A 19,824-nucleotide genomic window follows, 5' to 3' on the forward strand; every position below is an offset into this window, starting at 1 on the left:
TCACTTTGGAATGCAATCCACTAGCAAAAGTGTTCCAAAATACTTTTAACTCCAGTGGAGAGATAAGTTATATGGAGTGAAAAATTAAGAGCCTTTTCCAATTTTGAATTAATGAGCCCACAGCTAGAACACTGAATGTAGTTCAGAGTACATCCATACCAGACATCTGACACATGAAAAGACTTGGGGGAGAAAAAAAATATCAATCAGGGCTGAGAGCATTTTTAAAGAATGCTTTAAATAAGGAAATGCTTTTAACTAACTGACAAGTGGAAAAGGAGATAAATCAAACAAGTGCCTATATGTATTTTTAGGGAGATACATTGCTTATAGGGTTTAAGTAGAAGATGGGGAAGAAGGAAGACAGAAAAAAAAAAAAAATTGAGATATATTGAATGGGGGGCAGGGAGTCACTTTGTTCATTTAGACTGAACCAAAACTTTATATGCCACAGTTTTTTCTTGGGCATGGAGGATATGGAGATCACACACAGAATCACACACAGAATCATTCAGGTTAGAAAAGACCCTTGGGACCATCGAGTCCAACCATCAGCAACAAAGTTCTCCCCTACACCATATCCCCCAACATCTCATCTAAACGACCCTTGAAGACATTCAGGGATGGTGACTCCACCTTCCTGGACAGCCTATTCCACTGTCTGACCACTCTTTCTGTGAAAAATTTTTTCCTGATGTCCAGTCTGAACCTCCCCTGTTGCAGTTTAAAGCCATTCCCTCTTGTTCTATCGCTAATTACCTGTGAGAAGAGACCAGCACCAACCTCTCTGCAATGTCCTTTCAGGTAGTTGTAGAGAGTGATGAGGTCTCCCCTCAGCCTTCTCCTCCTCAAACTGAACAGTCCCAGCTCCTTCAATCGCTCCTCACAGGATTTATTCTCCAGGCCCTTCACCAGCTTCGTTGCCCTCCTCTGCACTTGCTCCAGCACCTCAATATCTCTCTCCTATTGAGGTGCCCAAAACTGGACACAATACTCAAGGTGTGGCCTCACCAGTGCAGAGTATAGGGGGACTACCACCTCCCTACTTCTGCTGGTCACACTATTTCTAATACAAGCCAGGATGTTGTTGGCTTTCTTGGCCACCCCGGCACACTGCCGGCTCATGTTCAGCTGTTTGTCAATTAGAATCCCCAGATCCTTTTCTTCCAGACAGCTCTCCAGCCACACCTCCCCAAGCCTGTAGCGATGCATGGGGTTGTTGTGGCCCAAGTGCAGGACCTGGCACTTGGCCTTGTTGAAGCTCATCCCGTTAACGTTGGCCCACCAATCCAATCTATCCAAGTCTCTCTGTAGAGCCTCCCTATCCTCATGCAGATCGACACTCCCGCTTAACTTGGTGTCATCTGCAAATTTACTGATGATACACTCTATGTCCTTATCAAGATCATCAATAGAGATGTTGAACAGAAATGGTCCCAACACCGAGCCCTGATCATCCAATAGTTAGGTCATCTTGTCATAGAAGGAGATCAGGTTTGTCAGGCAGGACCTGCCTTTCATAAACCCATGCTGGCTAGGCCTGATTCCCTGGTTGTCCATTATATGACTTGTAATGGTACTCAAGATGACCTGCTCCATGACCTTCCCTGGTACTGAGGTCAGACTGACAGGTCTATAGTTTCCCAGATCCTCCTTTCTGCCTCTCTTGTAGATGGGTGTTACATTTGCTACCCTCCAGTCCAATGGGACCTCCCCAGTTAGCCATGACTTCAGGTAAATCATGGAAAGTGCCTTGGCGAGCACATCTGCCAACTCTTTCAGCACCCTTGGGTGTAACCCATCCGGTCCCACAGACTTGTGTGCATCCAAGTGGTGTAGCAGGCCTCTGACCACTTCCTCTTTAATTGTGCTGACCTCATTCTGCTTCCCCTCTCCATCTCCTAGCTGATGAGGCTGGGTGTCCAGGGAACAGCCAGTTCCACTGCTAAAGACTGAGGCAAAGCAGGCGTTGAGCACCTCAGCCTTTTCCTCATCCTTTGTTACTGTGTTTCCCTCTGCATCCGAAAAAGGAGGGAGATTTTCACTAATCCTCCTTTTGTTGTTAATGAATTTATAGAAACATTTTTTATTATCTTTAACAGCTATAGTCAGGTTGAGCTCTAGCTGCGCTTTAGCTCTCCTAATGTTCTCCCTGCATAGCTTCACTACATCTTTATAGTCTCATGAGAGACCTGCCTCCTCTTTCAAAGGTCATAGATTCTCCTTTTGTTCTTGAGATCCAGCCAAAGGTCCCTGTTTAGGGATGGTGATGAGCAAATAAATATTCCATCTTTTATCTTGCTCTGTCCCTTTTTTATATTCCTACTTTACTCCTTAAAGGCACTAGCTATTCAGACAGCTAAACTAATCAAGGCGGCTTGAACCCTCAGCACTGCTTTTCTGGATCATGGGGGGGTTTTGCCAGATTCATGTACTATATGGAGAGTAGGGAGCATAGATAGTCTCCCATAAGGTACGTTTTCCTGGACTGGACACTGCTCATTTAATTCTGACAGACCCTTACAAGATCAGAGGGCATTTTACCAGCTGCTTTAGAAACACCACCATGAAATACAGAAAAATCAGTCAGTTCCACACTGGACTTATCTTACAAGCCCTGCACAGCCCAAACTAAAGCACATTTTAGTTGTACCATTGCAATATTCCCATAAAAAAGACCCTAGGAGACTTACAAAGCTCTGCTCTGGTCTTCTTCCCTAGTTTGCACCCACTGTTCAATTCCATTACATTTAAGAGGGATTAGTTTCAGCACCAAAATCACATCTTACTGTTCTCACCTTGTAGCATCAGTCAATGACAGCTTACAAAGTCAAATTATAAATTCATTATAACTAATTTTATTGTCTTAAACCTTACCTTGGAGGTACTCAGACAGCCTTTGTTCAGCATATCTAAAGCACCCCCAAAGCCATAGGATGAAGACTTCAGCAGACTGCTCTGCCCCTGCCATACTAAAGGGCTGATGGCTCGCAGAGCAATGCATTTGCAGGAGATGGAGGATTCTCAAGGCTGTGTCCAAGACCATGTCAGAGCACACACAGGAGGTCCAGACCCACACAAATCTTGTCACCTTCATGTGGAAATGCAAGGTGCCCTTCTGCAGACCGGTGATTTAGGCCCCTCTTACCACGTTGGGGGTTCCCATTCCTGTGATACCCTGTTGTGCTTTCTAACCGTACTAAGAGTGTTTTAATAGCCTGCTCCAAGGAGTGGCTGATCATTTTTGTGATTCAAAAGCCTGCACACATCTGGGAGTGCTCTGCTCCCATGACAGAATTAAGACAACACGTTTTAAAAAATAAATTTAGCATATGCTTGATGACACCTGTGCACTCTGCTAGAGTCCTGGGAGGCTTGGCACTCTGTGCCCAGCTCTCTGAGCACTTGCAGAATGGCCTCACTCTGTCATGGAAAGCTCCACAGCCATGCAGGTGCTCTTCTGCACCACATGTGCTTTGTACCCACAAACACATATTCTTGGAGATTTCCAATAGACAGGCCAACTAGTCATCTTTTCTAATTAATTAGTTACTAATCATAAGTTGATCTTAACAGCAAACTTATACATTAACAATTATCTTAGTAGTGATGCTAGCAAGCTTACAGTTACATCAGATTTAAAAGACATTTACAGATACTTGAATTAACAGAATCAGTAATAATAAATCATTGTATTTTGAAGTATCAATGATGTCATTTTCATGTTATCAAGAAGACTATTCTATTCATTTTAAGAGTTTATAAACTCTCAGCTGGGTCATCATCCATCCTAAGGTATAGCTTCATGCCTTCCTTCTGCTCTCTCACATAAAGGGCACCTCACCATCTCGGTTTGTCCTTCTTAAGGACCCTGTATCTAACCATGGCAACACTCCAGTCACATGAGCTATCCCACGCTGTCTCCATGATCCAAATGAGATCATAGCTCTGTAACTACACACAGACCTCCAATTCCTCAGACCTCCAATGCCTCCTGTTTGTTCCCATGCTGTGTGTGTTACTATACAGGCACTTTAGACATGCATTCTCTCATGCTGACTTCCCAGAAGAGGTATAAGAGCTTCCCCCATAATGCTGTTCTGCAGACACATCCTTATATGCATACATACACTTGAGGGGGGGAGCTTATGCCCTGTTTTCTTGTTTTCAAAGTCTCTCCTTGAAATCATGTCATCCTGTGCCCTTTGCTTACTAAACCAGTCCACCACTTCCTCACTTAACGTGGGTCATCGTCATCATCTCTTACCCTGATGCCCAATCACTCACTCCTTGTTTAAAGCTCTCCTCAGTCTGGCCAGCCTGTTGGAAAAGATGCTTTTGCCCTACTTGCTGAGGTGCGTCTCATCTTTTCTTAATTGTCCTGAGTCTTCAGAGAAGGTTCCATGGTCATAAAAGCTGAATCCCCTTTGTCAACACCAGCTGAGCAAACAATTGTTGACCTGCAGGATCTTTTCACTCCTCCTCAAGTCCTTCTTCCTCACTGGGAAAATTGAGGAGAAAACCACCTGGGCCCCCAAGATGTTGACCACCACCCCAGAACAATGTAGTAGTTATGCTTGAAATGCTCCAGGTATCCCTTGGCAGTATTGTTGGTGCCCATGTGGAAGAGCAGCAGTGATTAATAGTTTGAAGCTTGCCTCTCCACAGCATCCTGGATCCGAGTCCCTGGTGATCAACAAACCTCCCTAGACAGCAGGTCAGGTGAGCAAGTAGGGGCCTCCATCCCATGCAGGAGGAAGTTTCCCTCTACTGTCAGTCACCTTTTCCCCTTGGTGTTCCTGTGTAGCTCAGGCTCACCTGGCACGGAGGCTTCATTGGAGAAAGCTCTCAACCCCCTGTCTGCTACTAGGGTAGTGACTGTTCTGTAGCTGCAGATCTGCAGCTACAGCCATCCTGGTGCCAGGAGTCACAATCTTCCAGCCTTCACCATCATGGGAGTCTCCATCTCCTAACCCAATGAGCACAGACTCCGCCTGCCCCTCCTATAGGAATGAAGCTTCAGGGTCTCAGAGAAGATCAACTGGTATGATCCCTTTCTCATTATCTCTGATGCTGTGTAGGATGCTGACCTCCTTCCACAGCTCCTGGTGGCACATACCTTCCACCTATGCATACCTCCTACAGGCAAGGAGTCTGGATTTCCCAGACCCAGCAAGAGGCCCCAGGCACCCCTCCCAGCCCCAGGACTGGAGAGCTGCACCATCCCTCAGCAGCTCAGTCTGAGCCAAGGCCTCTGATGCACCAGGGACAGCTGATCCAGATGGTGCTGGGGACTGTGACCCACAGCACACCACCACCACAGCTGAGCATGCATATGTTGTTCTGTAAAGGCTGCTGGCCCCCTTCTGCACAAACAGCTGCACCTACTCACTAGACCCAGGAGCTGCACTCCAAGCCAGCACCTCCACTGGCATCTCCTCAGCACCTGGCAGCCATAACAGGGCTCAGCTGGGACAAAACCTCCCTTTGGCCAGGAGCAGCTCATAGAGCTTGCTAGAAGCTGCTAGATCAGTTAGCTCTTGCTTAGAAGCAGCCACAGCCTCCCTCACTATCCCTTCCCAAGAGCAGCACCAGACACCCTGATGTTTTTCAGAGGGTTCCCAGGAGCTCCCCAGCAATCCCAGAAGACGCTTCTAGAAGATCTTGAAGGAGAGCCAGGAAACTGCTGCAGCGACTGCTGTGTCCATTGGCCGCCTCAGCTAGCCATGCTCTCCAGTCAGGGAGGAGAGCAGAGGGCAGCCTCTCTCACAGGCCTCAAATCTTCTTCAACATGAGATTTAGCTCTTCATTTTCACTGAAGATCAACATATCAACAATCAAACACAATCACAAAAAATATTTAAAGCTTAAAAAATCAAACGTAGTTGATGAGATTTCAGCAAGCTTCCATTGCACATGAATTGTCAAGACCCCTCTGCCTTTTTTGCCAATAAAATCACTAAGCCCAAAATCAAGGTAGGCACAGATGATCCTCTGAAGCGTGCCATCCTCTGCCTGCTACCTGCCATCCCTCCTGCGAGGCTTGGCCACAAGGACACACAGCCCTGACACCGCAGCACTCATGGCCTTTGCTGTGGCAGCACCTTCTCGCTTCAGCCCATCGCAGCCCTTTCAGCCTCCCAGGAAGGAAGGAAGGACATCACTGCTGCCTCACTCCCACAAAATGGCTGAAGCCATTCCTTCCTGTAGCAGTTACTGTGCTGTTTCCCCAGCCCACAGACAAGGTCCTCGGTGTCAGTAGCACCCACCCCACACAGCTGGGCTCACCCCGAGCCCGGCCTCCCCTGGCCTCTGACTTTGGGCTGAAGAGCCCCAGCGTGAGGCAACTGTGGGTGGGGCCAGCCCCAGTGAGGGGTAAGTGGGTGTGGCAGGGAGGAGCTCTGTGGCCGGCCATGTAAGGAGGTGCCTGGCCAGTGCTGCAGCTATGGGCAGATTGTGGTGTGGGCTCTTGCTGGCTGTTCTGGTGTTGCCTGGGATGGCTGGCTTAAGGATAGATTTTGGTTTGCTCCTGGAGCCTTTGGGCTTCATTAAGGTCCTTGAGTGGGTGAGTGGGGCTTGGGAGGAATGGGGGAAGCCTCATTCTCCTTGTGGGGCTGTTTCTTCTACTTTTCTAGGCTTGGCTTTACTCCTGTACCTTAGTTGGCTGGGCCCGGAGAGGTGTGTGCTAATGAGCTGCCTGCTCCCTGCCTCATGCCACTGGTGATGGATGTTCAGCACAAAGGCTGCCCTTCAGTCAAGTCTTCTGACTGGGAGGGAAGAAAACAGTTCTGTATATAGATAAAATATATGTGTTAATTACAAGTTTGTCATAGTAACTTGTGCTGCTGTGTGTTCTGATCATTGGGGGTTTAGGGGTTTGCTAGTGTACAAAGGGAAAATGAGCTACTTAGTGAAGCTGATGTGCAATACTCTGAGCATGTATCTTCTAGCTACCCTAAACTACAGTTGTGGATGTCAGACTCCCAAAAAAACTTCCCTTACTGACTGCAAGAGGTACTGTGCTGTCTTTTAGCATTAAAAACAAAAAAACACCCCACAAAAACTAAAAAACTTTTGCTGTAGAGCTAGGAAAAATATAAACAAAAAGAACTTTCAAATGGGCTTTCATTAGTGGTGTTGCTCATGGTTTTGGATAGTAGAAACTCAGCATTTTCATTACCTCTTGACAACATGTCATACTTTACCACTGCTAACTTTTGTCCCTATTTCTTGCCTTCATTAGCTGTTTCAGCTAAATGTTGAGTTTATTTCCTTTGAGCTCTAGAGGTCTGTACTAATATGTCTATGTATCAATTCCTGTAGATTTTTTCCATCTTTGCTTTTGCTACATGTGGAGGCTTTCAAGGTGAAACTACCCTTCTAGTTTCCTGCAAAGATGTGGTAAACAGAACAGTTACAGCTGCTTTTGCTTATCCATTCAGGTGAGTATTAGCTCTTTGGTGGTCCCTCATACCTAATTATTTATTATTTCCTTTTTTTTCCCCATCTGTCTCCCTGTGAATATGTACTTACTATGTACATCTGAATGAACAGACTCTGGCTTGCTCCATAGTAGGAATAAATAAATAAATATTTAGTTGTAATAGTTCAAAGCATTGTGGCTGTCAGTGCCCTATCAAAGAAGTAGATAGAAATGGTAATAGGCTGTATTACTGCTTTGTAGCTCTCTACCTTAAGCTCTGTTTTACCAGTGCATGAATTCTACAGAAGGTAATTAATAAGCAAAACACTACAATTTCTTTTAACAGCTTATTTCTTCATCAATTTGTAGTTGCTTTGGAGGACCAGATAAGATTATTTTGGATGTGCCATTATATTTTTGTTTAAAGACTGAGTGGAAAATACTTACTTTTCAGTTTATTCCACTATGATCTTGGTGAGTGTGTTGGGTATATAAAAAAACTAAATAGTCCACTGTTGTTGCAGTCCTCTTGTGGAGACAAGCTCCTTTCCTGGAGCTCAAGGAGGAAGACTTCCTCCTTGTTCTTACAGCTACATAGTTACAAGTGCGGAGTTGGTGTGCCATATGTATTCGATAAGCATAGCTGTAAGTACAGAGGCCAGCTAGTAAAAACTACTGCAGAAGTATAGAATTTGGTCACAAAACCCAGCATTTTAATAGCACTTGGAGGGGAGAGTGAGAATCTGAAATGATTCTGTGCTGGTAACTGAGTTGGTGCTACTAGCCACACAGGTTTTATTGAACTTCCTGTGCTTGCATTTTCTTGCAGCTGAATGCAACTAGGTGCCTTTTAAGTCCTGGTTCCCTTGTTTAATGTTGTTAAGTCTGCTTGCAAATCAGGGTTTCTTTCTTCAATCGCTCTAATGATAAGATTAAGATTCTTCTCCTGAAGTTGCTGTTGCATATCTCAATCTAGGATGGAGAACAATGTTCAGATATCTTGACAAATCTTTGTTTCATATAATTGATAAATTATACAAATATAAATTGTCTTTTAGAGTAGACTTAAGCAACTAGAATGATGAAGCACTGTTGTGAAGCATGACTGTATGAAGTTTCCACTGTATAGCAAACTAACTACATGAAGGATACAATCTTTACAGGCTGAATACTGTTGTATTTAGTGCACCGGATCCAAAACACTGTGGTGGTACTTGGACTGAGATCTATCTCGTGGGCAATTTCTCCTCTTCTGCACAGTTCTTTGTTACGCTTGCAGTGTTGGTATTCCTCTACTGCATTGCTGCCCTCGTGGTATATATTGGATATAAGCATGTGTACCGGCAAAATAACAAGTTTCCACTAACTGTAAGTAATACTAAGATATTTTAATGTTTTGCCTTTTGAGACCACAAAGAGATGAGAAATACTACTAATACAAGAATATCTGAATAACTTATGAATATTCAGTAGTTCCAAAAATTAGATGGAGCGTAAACACAAGTATCTCAGACTAGTCACTACAGCACTCAAGCAGAAAAGGGACCCAAAGCCCTTGAACATCCATGGCATCATATCTGATGCAGTTATTGAAGCAGAATGGAATGAAGTTCCACCTTCTCAAGTGCACAGTGTCTCCACCACAACTTTTCTTTTGTATCATGTATTTGAATATACAGTTGTTCCAGAGTTAGAACCTCCTCTGTTAGTCCCTGGGAATTTTCCCTGTGTAGAGCACCGGCTGTGCAGATGCAATTGGCAGAGAGGAAATAGTTATCTTGTGAATTTTAGTCACCTTGAATACCAAAGCCCTGATCCTCAGAATCCCCACTGTACTGTAAATTTTTATAACATAGGTGCTAGGCATTTGATTTTTAGAAACTGATTTCTTACAAAGGATAAAACTGCTTGTGCTTGATAGATGCAGAAGGCATACAGTTTTGTAGCTGATTATCAACATGGAATATAACTTGTGTTGTAATTAAAGCACTGTTAATGGCTAAATTTGTCTGTGATCATTAGCACTGGTGCCGTTCTTTTGGTGATATAATTGATACTGTCTCTGCCTTGCTCTTATGTACATTCATGTAATTTTTTTTTTAACCTAGTAACAACTACTTCTCTTGTGTAGGATTTGGCTATCACTGTCATAACAGCCTTTCTATGGCTGGTCAGTACTTTTGCTTGGGCAAAAGCACTTGCTGACATCAAAATGTCCACAGGGGCCAGCATTATTCCAGGAATTGAATCTTGCAAAGCACCAGGAACAACTTGTCGTTTTGCTTCTGTAACCAGCATGGGAACTCTGAATGTGTCTGTGGTATGTATGCCTTCTGCCATACGGGTACAATAAATGTGTTAGAAAATAGCCAATGGCACCTGAGAGGCCTGTTCTACTGATTGCACGTGTTGCTTTATGCATTAAGATTGCTTTATGGGTCATTAGTTGCTCAAGCATATTAATACTGCGGTAAAACACTAACCATTTTTTTTCTTCAAAAGTAAACTTGTTTCTTCAAAGAAATGAAGAGAAATAACTTGTAGGATTTGTCTCTAGAGCTGCTAGATGTAGTATTTCCAGACACGTTTGAGTCTCTGTATTATTTCTGTCTGTAACTGAGAGCACCTTAAAACATGTTACCGAGCCACCCAAGTGGTTCATTGGCTGATACAAGTAAGGAGGAAACACTATGCTTCCTGCTTCATGTTTTGGTGCTGAACCTAGCTTTTTAATCAATTGTGATTAAACAATTTCTACGTATCAAATAGAGGTCCCTTGTAATACAATGGTATAAAGCTCATGTTCATAGAAAGAACACTTCACAGCAGGGCAAATGAGCCTTATTGTATGATCTTCCTAGTGAATTCTGCTTTTCAAAATTCTGGCAGTTATTCATTGGCCCAGTAGTAATTAACCATGTGCCCTAGATGTGCATATGCAGAGGTGCTGAGTGACGGAAAAGAATTTATCTAATTCCCATGCAAAGGACAGAATAAATTGACTATCTGATTTCCAAAAAGTCAGTAGAAATAGCTTGTAATATTCTAAAGCATGTGGAAATGTCTTGTCCAAATCAAAGGGGTGCCAAAAATAGCAGTTGTTTCTGGCTTGCCTTGGAGTTGTATTCTGGGTTTTGGTGGTTTTGGGGTTTTTTTAAACACCCTTAATGTCACCTTTTTTTGTCTTAACCTACAGGTGTTTGGCTTGCTTAATATGATTTTATGGGGAGGAAATGTTTGGTTTGTATACAAGGACGCCAACCTGCACAACAAATCAAATGGAATTTCTCAAAATCCAGGAACATATTCAACTCAAAGAGGAATATAAAAACAAGATGATACTTTGAAGTGCTTCAGCTTTTATATCATGCTGCCAAGAGCACAGAGCCATTAGGATTTATTTTAGTAATAACTGGTAATACTTTGTAAAAACTTCTGTTCTGTACTATGGTTTGACATAAGGTCTTGGATACTCTAATTGAAGTGTTTATTATCTTGAAATACATTATGCCTTTCAAAATCATGCAGTGCTTTACAGTTTTTTGAAGAGCAAAATGTTGAGGTTATCTGGATGCTGACCCCTTCAGGTTCTTAAATAGCCTCATAGGAGGGATAGGTGAGAAGCAACTGTATCTGGGTAATTACTGCAACTTCTTTAGTCTAACAAGCCTTGACTGAACAATTAAATAAAAATGCAGATAGGGAATGTGAAAACGCAGTTCAGCTTCTTCCTATCACTGATACCTTGCAAAAGCCATCTGAGCAAATCTCATAGCTCTGTCAGAGTTGCAGCCATCACATGTTAGTTTCCAGATACTCCATTCGGATTACTGCATCAAATCTGTGGACAGGCCTGTCTCGAAGGACATTACTTCTGTGTTTAACATGTTGTTACTATTTAATGGCTCAGGACAATCTCTGAACAAGAAGATAGCTTGTAATTTCACTATAAAGTCATTTAACAAGGATGAGAGAGTGTGTACATGTGCAATAGATGATTTAAACACTTAAAAAAAAAAAAGTATGGCCCAAAACTCTTACAAATACTGTAGAAATCAAAGCTGATATATTCTAACTACTAGTGTCTGGGCTTCTATGAAATCTTTGAGGTGCATGAACAATGCTTCTGTATGAAAGGACATAACTGGAGATGTCTGAATATGACTAAGTCTTCATTGATGCTGTTCAGCTTATTCATTGGGAGCAGTGTTTGGTTCTTCTCATGTGGACTTCTTAATAAATATGGTTGGCTATGAATTGCTCAAAAATGTTTTTTTTGACAAATCCAGTAAGTGGTTGTTCGGGAGTTTTTTATTTAAACCGTTTAGGATGAAAATGAACATAATAGTGTGCATATAACACAAATCCTAATTATTCAGTGTCCCAGAGCTACTGACTTATAGTAAACTTCCAGTCCAAAAAGCATAATGAAGTGTGACTGTGCTGAAAGAATATGCCTTGTGTCCTTATTGCTGTAACAGTGATGCAAATGTATTGACTTTGTAGCTAATGGACATGACTCTAGCTATTGCTGACCTTGCTAGCTGAATGAGTTATCTGTGCTACAGCAGGGTTTTTACAGTGATGTGTTGATTTATTTTTTTTTTTGCAGAGAGGACTGTCTATCACTCCTGCAGACTAAAGCTGGTTGGTGCTGCCCAGTACTTCTTTCTGTCAGCTGGGGGCGGGGGGGGGGGGGGGGGAGGGGAGGGGCGAAGGTTTATTACTTATAACTGTTCAAAATTTATTCTGAAGTTCCCTTTGGAAGAGGTAAGGAGTGCAATGTTCAGCTGCCCTTTTCTAAAAGCATGCTTTTCTGTTTCTTCCCTGTTCCAGGATAAGGGGTTTGATAGTAATGAATCTTCTATGGTTTCCTGCTTAACAATACTAGCTGTGTTACTGCAACAAGAAAAACAGGCTTGCCTTTCCTCAGTGGTCACTCAAGTACCAAGTATTATCCCACCTTACAAAGGCCTTTGTCTTGAAGGAAGCTGAGAGAAAAGCAGTACTTGGTTCTAATTCTTGCAGCAAAAGTATGGCTCTCAAAATCATAATGTAGCCTTCCCAGAACCTTCCCTCTGTATCTTGGACCTTCTGCAACCCAAGAGGCAATTATGTAGGAGAAGATTGGGGCAGAGGGTTTAGGAAGGATGATATCATTCTTGTATTCAGAAGTTGGATATGAAACCAGTTACTTCTATTATGGGTTTGTTGGGGGTTTTTTTGATAGCAACACTGGGCTATGATCTAAAGGGCTGATGAAACTGCCAAATGGTTTTGATAATTAAGTGGGTTTTAGCTTCACACTCAGAGGTCTTTAAGCAAATTGGTGTTAATGCAGTGACTGATCCAGCTCTCTCCACATCCTTGCTTGGGTATATTTTATATGACAGGGCATGTGCATTCTGCTAGTAGTTCCATGCTCTTTGCACTTCCTTTACCATCAGAAAATTAATTATGGCTGGGTAGTCTTCTGTCACTTCAGCAGTCTGAACTGGGTCTTGAAGCTTCACTGGAAGTATTGATAATAAAAAGATAAGTGTCATCTCTTCTTTTTTCTCTACTATTAAGCCTGATCCAGCAGAGTTGCACTGAGCTATATAGTACGACTCTTGTGGAAAGGCTGTGCATATAGCAATTACAATGCTTTGGTGTTAGCTAACACAGAATACAAACCTTTTATTGAGATTAAAGTACTGAGTCAGATAGTTGATTATAAATATAAGGAGGTGTTATTTTGAAGTGCTCTTGCATTAGATGTTCCCCTGCCTCTCAAGAACCCCTGCTGATGATGACTTTGTGGTATCCTTTCTGACCTCTTCATTTGCATCAGTTCCGTGTTCCAAATACTAACTTTAAACCTTAAATCCTCATTTCTCCTTGAAGTGAGTTCATTTATTACCTAACACTGCTCTGAACTGACAGTTGTCACAGATGGCTTGTTTTGTAATGTTATATCTATATCGCTATGAATAGTTGAGAAGAGAGGGATAGAGAAGAGTTGGGGAAAGAAAATTACTTTGTTGCTGCACATGGGACTTTTTTTTTCTTTTGGCAAGTCAAACCTATTGGACCTTCTCTGTGGCTCTCTTCCTAACAGAATTATAGACACCTGAGATAAAAAGCTCTGTGCAATTTCATAACGGTGAGCTATGATAGGATCACAGGTACAAGGTTACCACAAAGATCAATATTTAGATGTTTTGGTAATTCCATTACTATAATTTAAATTTCAAAGCTAGACCTGAAGCAAATTAGTATTTGTTACCTGATCAAAGTTAGCACTGCTTTGAGCAAGAGGTTGAACCAAGTTGGGGTTTTTTTGAGGCCTCTTCTTTGTAATGTTCTTTTTTCGAACACCTGATGGGCCACTGTTTGCTCCTTCTTTTTTTATCTTTTAGCCAGAGGCTTCCTATTTGCAACATTGTGCATGCTTATTTAAAATATGTATTTCATCCTAAAATCTAAAACTTCTAAAAATTTTCATATTGCCTAAGGAAAAAGCCCTGCTAATTATAGATTAATTAAGGTTTTCAATCTCATAATTCTTTGGGATTTAAGGTTACACATCATATGGGTAAAACTTTTTTTTATTAACCTTTATTATTCTTTCTAACAAAACTATGTTCCTGTCTATTTAGTATGTGCTTATCTACCAACTGAAGCTCCAGTTCTACAACAAACTGACTTTGTCACAAATTGTTATAAAATGGTAATTGTGTGCATTTTTGCACACATGGGAGCAGGAACAGATTAGATCAGTATATGCCTTGCTGATGGCTAAGGTCTAGCCAACAACTGAAACAAAGCTGGAAGGCTTAGTACACTATGCTTGATTGTTTAAAAAAAAACTTAAATTTAATATGCATTCAATAAAGAGACATTCCTGTTTTCCATAGGGCTGAAACCTTCTCTTACATTTTTTGTAGATAAAACAAGTGCCTCCAGTCCCCAGAGTGCTTTCCTTAGAAGACAGGGAGACCAAAATGGCAGGCAGGACTATAGCTGGTAAAATATAGATCAAGAGATACGTGGTTATGTTTTGTAGAAATTCAAGCAGCGTGTGTGTGTGTTAACATTTAGCTGTGTAGAAGCATCCTGGCCCTGCAGGCAAAGGTGAATGTGATGTGTAGTCCACAGCAAGCAAGATTTTTAAAAAGGAAGAATAACCACATGTCCCCTTCTGGCTCATTAGGATAAGACTTGTTTTCCTTCACAAGGGGGAGGGACTGAAGCAGAATTCTGCTGGCTTTGATGTCTGCTAGAGTCCTGTAGCTGAGATGAAATGGAAAGCATCATGCAGCAGGAGCAAGCAGCTGCTCTCATCTACCCTGGACACCCACAAAGGGCTGAGCAGCCTTTGCCTTTGAGTTGACATCACATTCATGCTGGCAGCACCAAAATACTCAGTGTCTTATTTACTCATGAGAGTGGAGAAAAAAAAAAAAAAAAGACCAAAAAAAGAAGACTCTGACTGATTTACCAGCTTTATCTTGACTGCACAAGAATCACCATTGCTATCAGGAGATACAGCCTGCTTGATCCCTCTGTACTGAGGGAACAAAGGACCTGGAAATCTGCCAGATCTCTACAGGTAAGGTATCCTCAGCTGGCAGCAATCTCTCTTGCAGCCATCAGTGGAGCAAGCTCATAAAAATCCTTTCACGCGGCATGAATCCTTCTGGTAGCAGGCTATAGTTACGCAGCTCTAGCAAGTAAAATGAAGTATGATACCTGGTGCAATGCTATAGAGGGACTGTGATCATAAACCTATGACAGGAAGAAATGCTGGATGGTGGCAGTGAAGGAAAAGGAAGCTGAGGGGTCAATATGCGATGGCAATAGGGAACTCCATGGCAGAGAATAAAAGCCATTAGCACTTAAGGAACCGAGTATTTTGTGGTTTAGGGTGCTGTGACCAGTGATCTGAGGGTTAGGCCTCTGTGACGATGCTGAGAATGGTACATACTGTGTATGCTAACTCCCAGGAGAGTCCCTGCCATGGGAGCTGGCATGGTGTCGGTGGTGGCTGAAAGCTTTGCCAGCAACCTGGAGGAAAAGCCATAGGAACTCAAGCCTCAGAAAGATCTGACAATGTCAAATCCCCCGTAGCCGGTGCACATGGTGCTGAATGGAGTCACTCAGGGATCTGTATCGCTATGGCCACTATCACCCCAGCAAGCAAACCCATCTCAAACACAGGCTGGACTTAAGACACTGAAATGCCAGCTGACTGACCAGCAGTATTAGTAGCTTTTATTGTACTAGAGCTAGACACTATTTTGTGGTGTGCAGTGAATTCATCAGGACTCTGACTCTGCTTGCACGCCACCTATTGCTAGCAGTGGAAGCTGTAGGTGTGTAGCTCTCGCTGAGGGCAAGAAAGATGATGGGTGCTGCCTTGATGTGAAGAGCTGTAAGACTGTGGGTTCATCACCTGATCAAGGACACAGGGTAGCTGCAGTCATTTCATTTTTCCCTATCCCCTAGAACTGAGCAGCCTGTAAAGCTGGGGAACTTGGCCATGCTGTGCTGCACCATGCTGGTTTGGCTGCCTGCCCTGCTGCAAATTCCTGGGGAGCTGGTAGGGTATCTCTCTCTTGGAAGCTGTCTTAAGATAGTCCCTGATGCTTCCACAAATGCCTGACTCTCGAACAAGTCATGACTGCACATCAGACATCCTGGATAATCTACTTTTATTCTTGTGGCAGTATTTAGAATATGTTCATTCCTAGCAGATTTGCTGTATAGCCTAAAGCAAAGTTGTGGTCACAAAGTCAGAAGCCAGTTTTTGCTGCTTAGTCACCTTTAAATAATAACCTGAATAATGAATATATTCAAAAGAATGCTACAGGGCAGGAGTGCATCCTCCCCACTTAAATACTAGCAAATGAGGCAGTTTCTTTCAAGGTTAAGATCAAGTCCATGTATGCTAGCAACAGCTGTTCAGAGTTGTATCTTAGAGCCTGACTCAAATATGGAATTCCCTTTCCTTCTGGCATGTCAAGTGAATCCAGGTGTGCCCTCAATGACACTGCCCTTCTACAGACACTCAGTACTTAGAGCAGGGGTAAATGAAATGAAAATTTCAGACTTGTGTTTTTAGAAGCTTTCCTTATACTTTTTAGTTGAAACTTCCAAAAACTTGCCTGTGCTCTGTAGCACTTGTCTGGATGTTTCATTCTTCATCCTGAGTCAGGAAGGCAGTAATATAGGGCTGGATTGTGCCAGCCTTAAAATTTGTGCCCATATGGACACAGTCAAAGGTTTTGCCCTTCACTTCAGGGCAAGCATTCTAGGGGCTAAAGAAATCTGTGCTAACCCTGACTGTGTTTTTCTTGCCTTTTTCTTTCCTTAAGAAAATCTGCCTCAGCCAGATTCTATTCTCTGCTATCCATGTATTCGGTTAATGTTTCACTATGGATCCTGCATGGTCAACACTGGTACTCTCCCCCTTTTTTTTCCTCCTGGACCAAACCCATAATACTCAGTAAGACTTCAAAGTATTTTTCTAGGTATCTAAGTAGGTTCCCTCTCGTTCTGCTACATCAGCACTTGTGAATAGTGTGGGTGTATTTGGGTAGCTGGTTCTCATAGTCCATCCCCTGTTCAAGAAACCAGATTGATTGCTGTTGCTGCCAGGAGAGCTGCAGGTACCTGTGCCCCATCCGCAATGGGTGGCTTGTACTTGCTATTACATCCTGCCAATATTTGAGCAATTCCTCATTTATTCATAAAACACACTCTGTCTTTTCTTGGCTTGTGGTTTAATTCTAGTGCTGCCAGCTGTACTTTCTCCTTACCTGTCTGTACAGCAATTTGACTCAATGCTGTCATCAGGGAGGCTGTATACTGATCCTTTACTCACAGTTTGAGTAAAACCTGGTCTTAGCACAAGGTCTAATCAATTTACCTATTTCATTTCAACTTAATTCAAAATCCAAAGTAGTTTCTAAAAGGACCACGCTCTAGTCCCCAGTTGTACTTGTTTTCTGTGGCCCAAAATCAGCAGCTATCTGTCCCAAATCCCCTGGGTTATTTCTTGTCTTGTAAAGCAGAAGTAGTTTTACCTGCTGCACTCCCCTGCCTTGGGATCATAATCTACCTGTTGTTATACATGCTGCTATTCCCAGCTCCCTTTTCTTTTTCCCATTTATATATATCACCTAAATCATCTTTCTCTGGTGACTTCAAATGTAATTCTCCACCACTTTCTGCAGATACAGCAGCTATTTTTAATTTTTGCATCCTGATCTGCTTTTGCAAGCATCTAATTTTAGCTTCATGTTTAATATGATCAGGTTCCCTTGGAGCTCTCCTTTGCTCTAGGGTGAATGGCTGCACTGTGCATGTTAATCCTTCAGCTGGATTCTGCCACTTTCTGCTTCTGTGGCTTTTCTTTCCCTTTTTCTGAACTGAAAATACTGTATTTGACTATTACCTTTTTGAGCCACTAGACCATACTCATCTTAAAGTTTCTTAGTATTTTCTTTTAAAACAGCTTTCAGATCAAAGCAGTTATTTTCTGCTTTTACTTTGGCTCTGTCAGCACAAAATGTTTTAGCTGCTCCCACAACAGTCACAGCAATACAGGAATTGTATCCTCAAGTTTCACTTCATAAGCTCTACAATAACCAGAGGACATTTATTCTGTATTGCCCCTGGTCCTATGAGCTGAAATGACACACACCTTCTTCCATAGAGAGGTATCTGCAGCCTGGAAGATCTTGGGGTTTTTTTGTTGATCCTCTTATATTGCTCAGATCTTCAGCTGGATCAGTTGGTATCTTTTGGGTAGCATTAGCGGCTTGTCAAGGTCACTGCCTGCAGTGACACAAAGCTTGTTGTCCAGCAAAGAAACAAAAGACTGGGCAAACTATAAAGGACAGACACTGGCTATCTAACAAAAAACCATTTTTTTCTGGTACCATGGAACATCCTAGTCTGAACACAACAACAGGAGGCTGTGATGTCTCCAGACTGAAATTGAACTATTCTTACACAAGGTCTTCATGGAGTATTGCATCTCAGGAGCCTTCCTTGTCTTCAAAGGGGTCAGCATGGTCTTTGGGCTCTTTACTGACATGGTGTGCTTCTAGAGATCCTGGAACAAGTCACATTTACACCATGGAAACAGTCTGCAGTTCAGCTGAACATTTCACTTTGTTGAGCTGGCCAGCAAAAAAAAGATCCCTGATCAGAAACAGAAGAGGAGAGAAAAAGACACAATCTGCTAATGACGGGTCCAAAGCAGAAAAAGAGAGATACAGTCCTTCAAGCTGAGAAAGCTCGGGGGGCTATCAGAGATTTGCAGTAGTGACTGGCATGCAAGGCATCTTCATGACAGCATAGAAGTAATGACCCCAGGCACAGCACCAGCAGTACCCCTGGAGAGGACTCCTGCAGAAATGGGCATGGTACTGGTTGGGTCTCTTCCCAGAAGATCACGAATGCAGGTAGATCAAGCAGTTACGGTTAGAGAAGAAAACAGTATGTACCAGTAGAGGAGATAAGGGTGATTATTTTTAGCTTTAGTTTCCACAGAGACTGTGCATCAAAAGTAATGAGAAAGGACTGGCAGGCACAGGAGTCTGTGAGGTTTGCACGCAGCTCCATGAAGAGCATCCTGAGGATGAAGCTAGACCAAGAAATGAATTTGAGAAATGCGTTGCTAAAGCAAAAAAGCCAAAGGGCCCGTATTCCCGTCTTGTCCTGAGGCCCTGAAAGCTCTTAATCAAGGAAGTAATTTAAGTTTGAACTTTATTGATTGTCTGGTTTTACATGTGACCAATGTGGGCACTTCAGAGCTTTCAGACTTGCTGGAAAAGGAACAGGACTGCTGGAAACTTGGAAGATCTCTGCTTTCTTCAAGAGACCATGAACCTATTCTCCCATGTGCTGGGCAGTTACTTGTATGGATCTACAGCAAGTACAATAGGCCTTCAGTCTGGAGTGACAGAGTTTTACCTGACATGCATCAGCGCTAGTGCCCCAAAATGAGCAGGACTCTGAAGGATCAGTCCCTTCAGGATTAATCCCTTGAGGTATCATTCAGTTGCAACCATGTGTCGTGACCTACAGATAGCAAAGGCAAGAGGATGACAACTCTTCCACGCAAGAAGAGCCAGCAGAGTGATTACAGCCAAGTTCTGGCTGGAGGCACCCTGGGGCTAGCTGCTGCTTTGTTTTGCTAAGTGGGTAAGTTCATGCTCTTTTAACTCAGGGGGGAAAAAGCTTCCCGGCTCAGTGATGGGGCAGGATCTCTTCAAGAGCATGTAAGAACGTGGTATTGATTCAGACCTGGCTGTGCATGAGGAAATCCCTGGGAGCATCCACCTTTGTCCTGATTCACCTGTCAGAACAGCACTGAAATATTGACCCGAAATGTCTGTTAATTTAGT

At 42.8% G+C, this 19,824-nt stretch overlaps 1 protein-coding gene across 1 annotated transcript; it reads left to right on the top strand.

Annotated features, from left to right (window-relative positions):
* The first annotated feature begins 5,469 nt into the window (after positions 1–5,469).
* Positions 5,470–11,680, top strand: SYPL1 (synaptophysin like 1). Its single transcript, XM_074825496.1, has 6 exons — positions 5,470–5,479; positions 6,495–6,565; positions 7,324–7,442; positions 8,587–8,791; positions 9,555–9,743; positions 10,620–11,680. Exons 2-6 carry the CDS (start codon positions 6,497–6,499, stop codon positions 10,749–10,751), a joined length of 714 nt encoding a protein of 237 aa, XP_074681597.1. The 5' UTR covers positions 5,470–5,479; positions 6,495–6,496; the 3' UTR covers positions 10,752–11,680.
* Positions 11,681–19,824: the final 8,144 nt, after the last annotated feature.

This window comes from Strix aluco, chromosome 5, assembly GCF_031877795.1.
Source record: "Strix aluco isolate bStrAlu1 chromosome 5, bStrAlu1.hap1, whole genome shotgun sequence".
NCBI classification, from domain to species: Eukaryota; Metazoa; Chordata; class Aves; order Strigiformes; family Strigidae; genus Strix; species Strix aluco.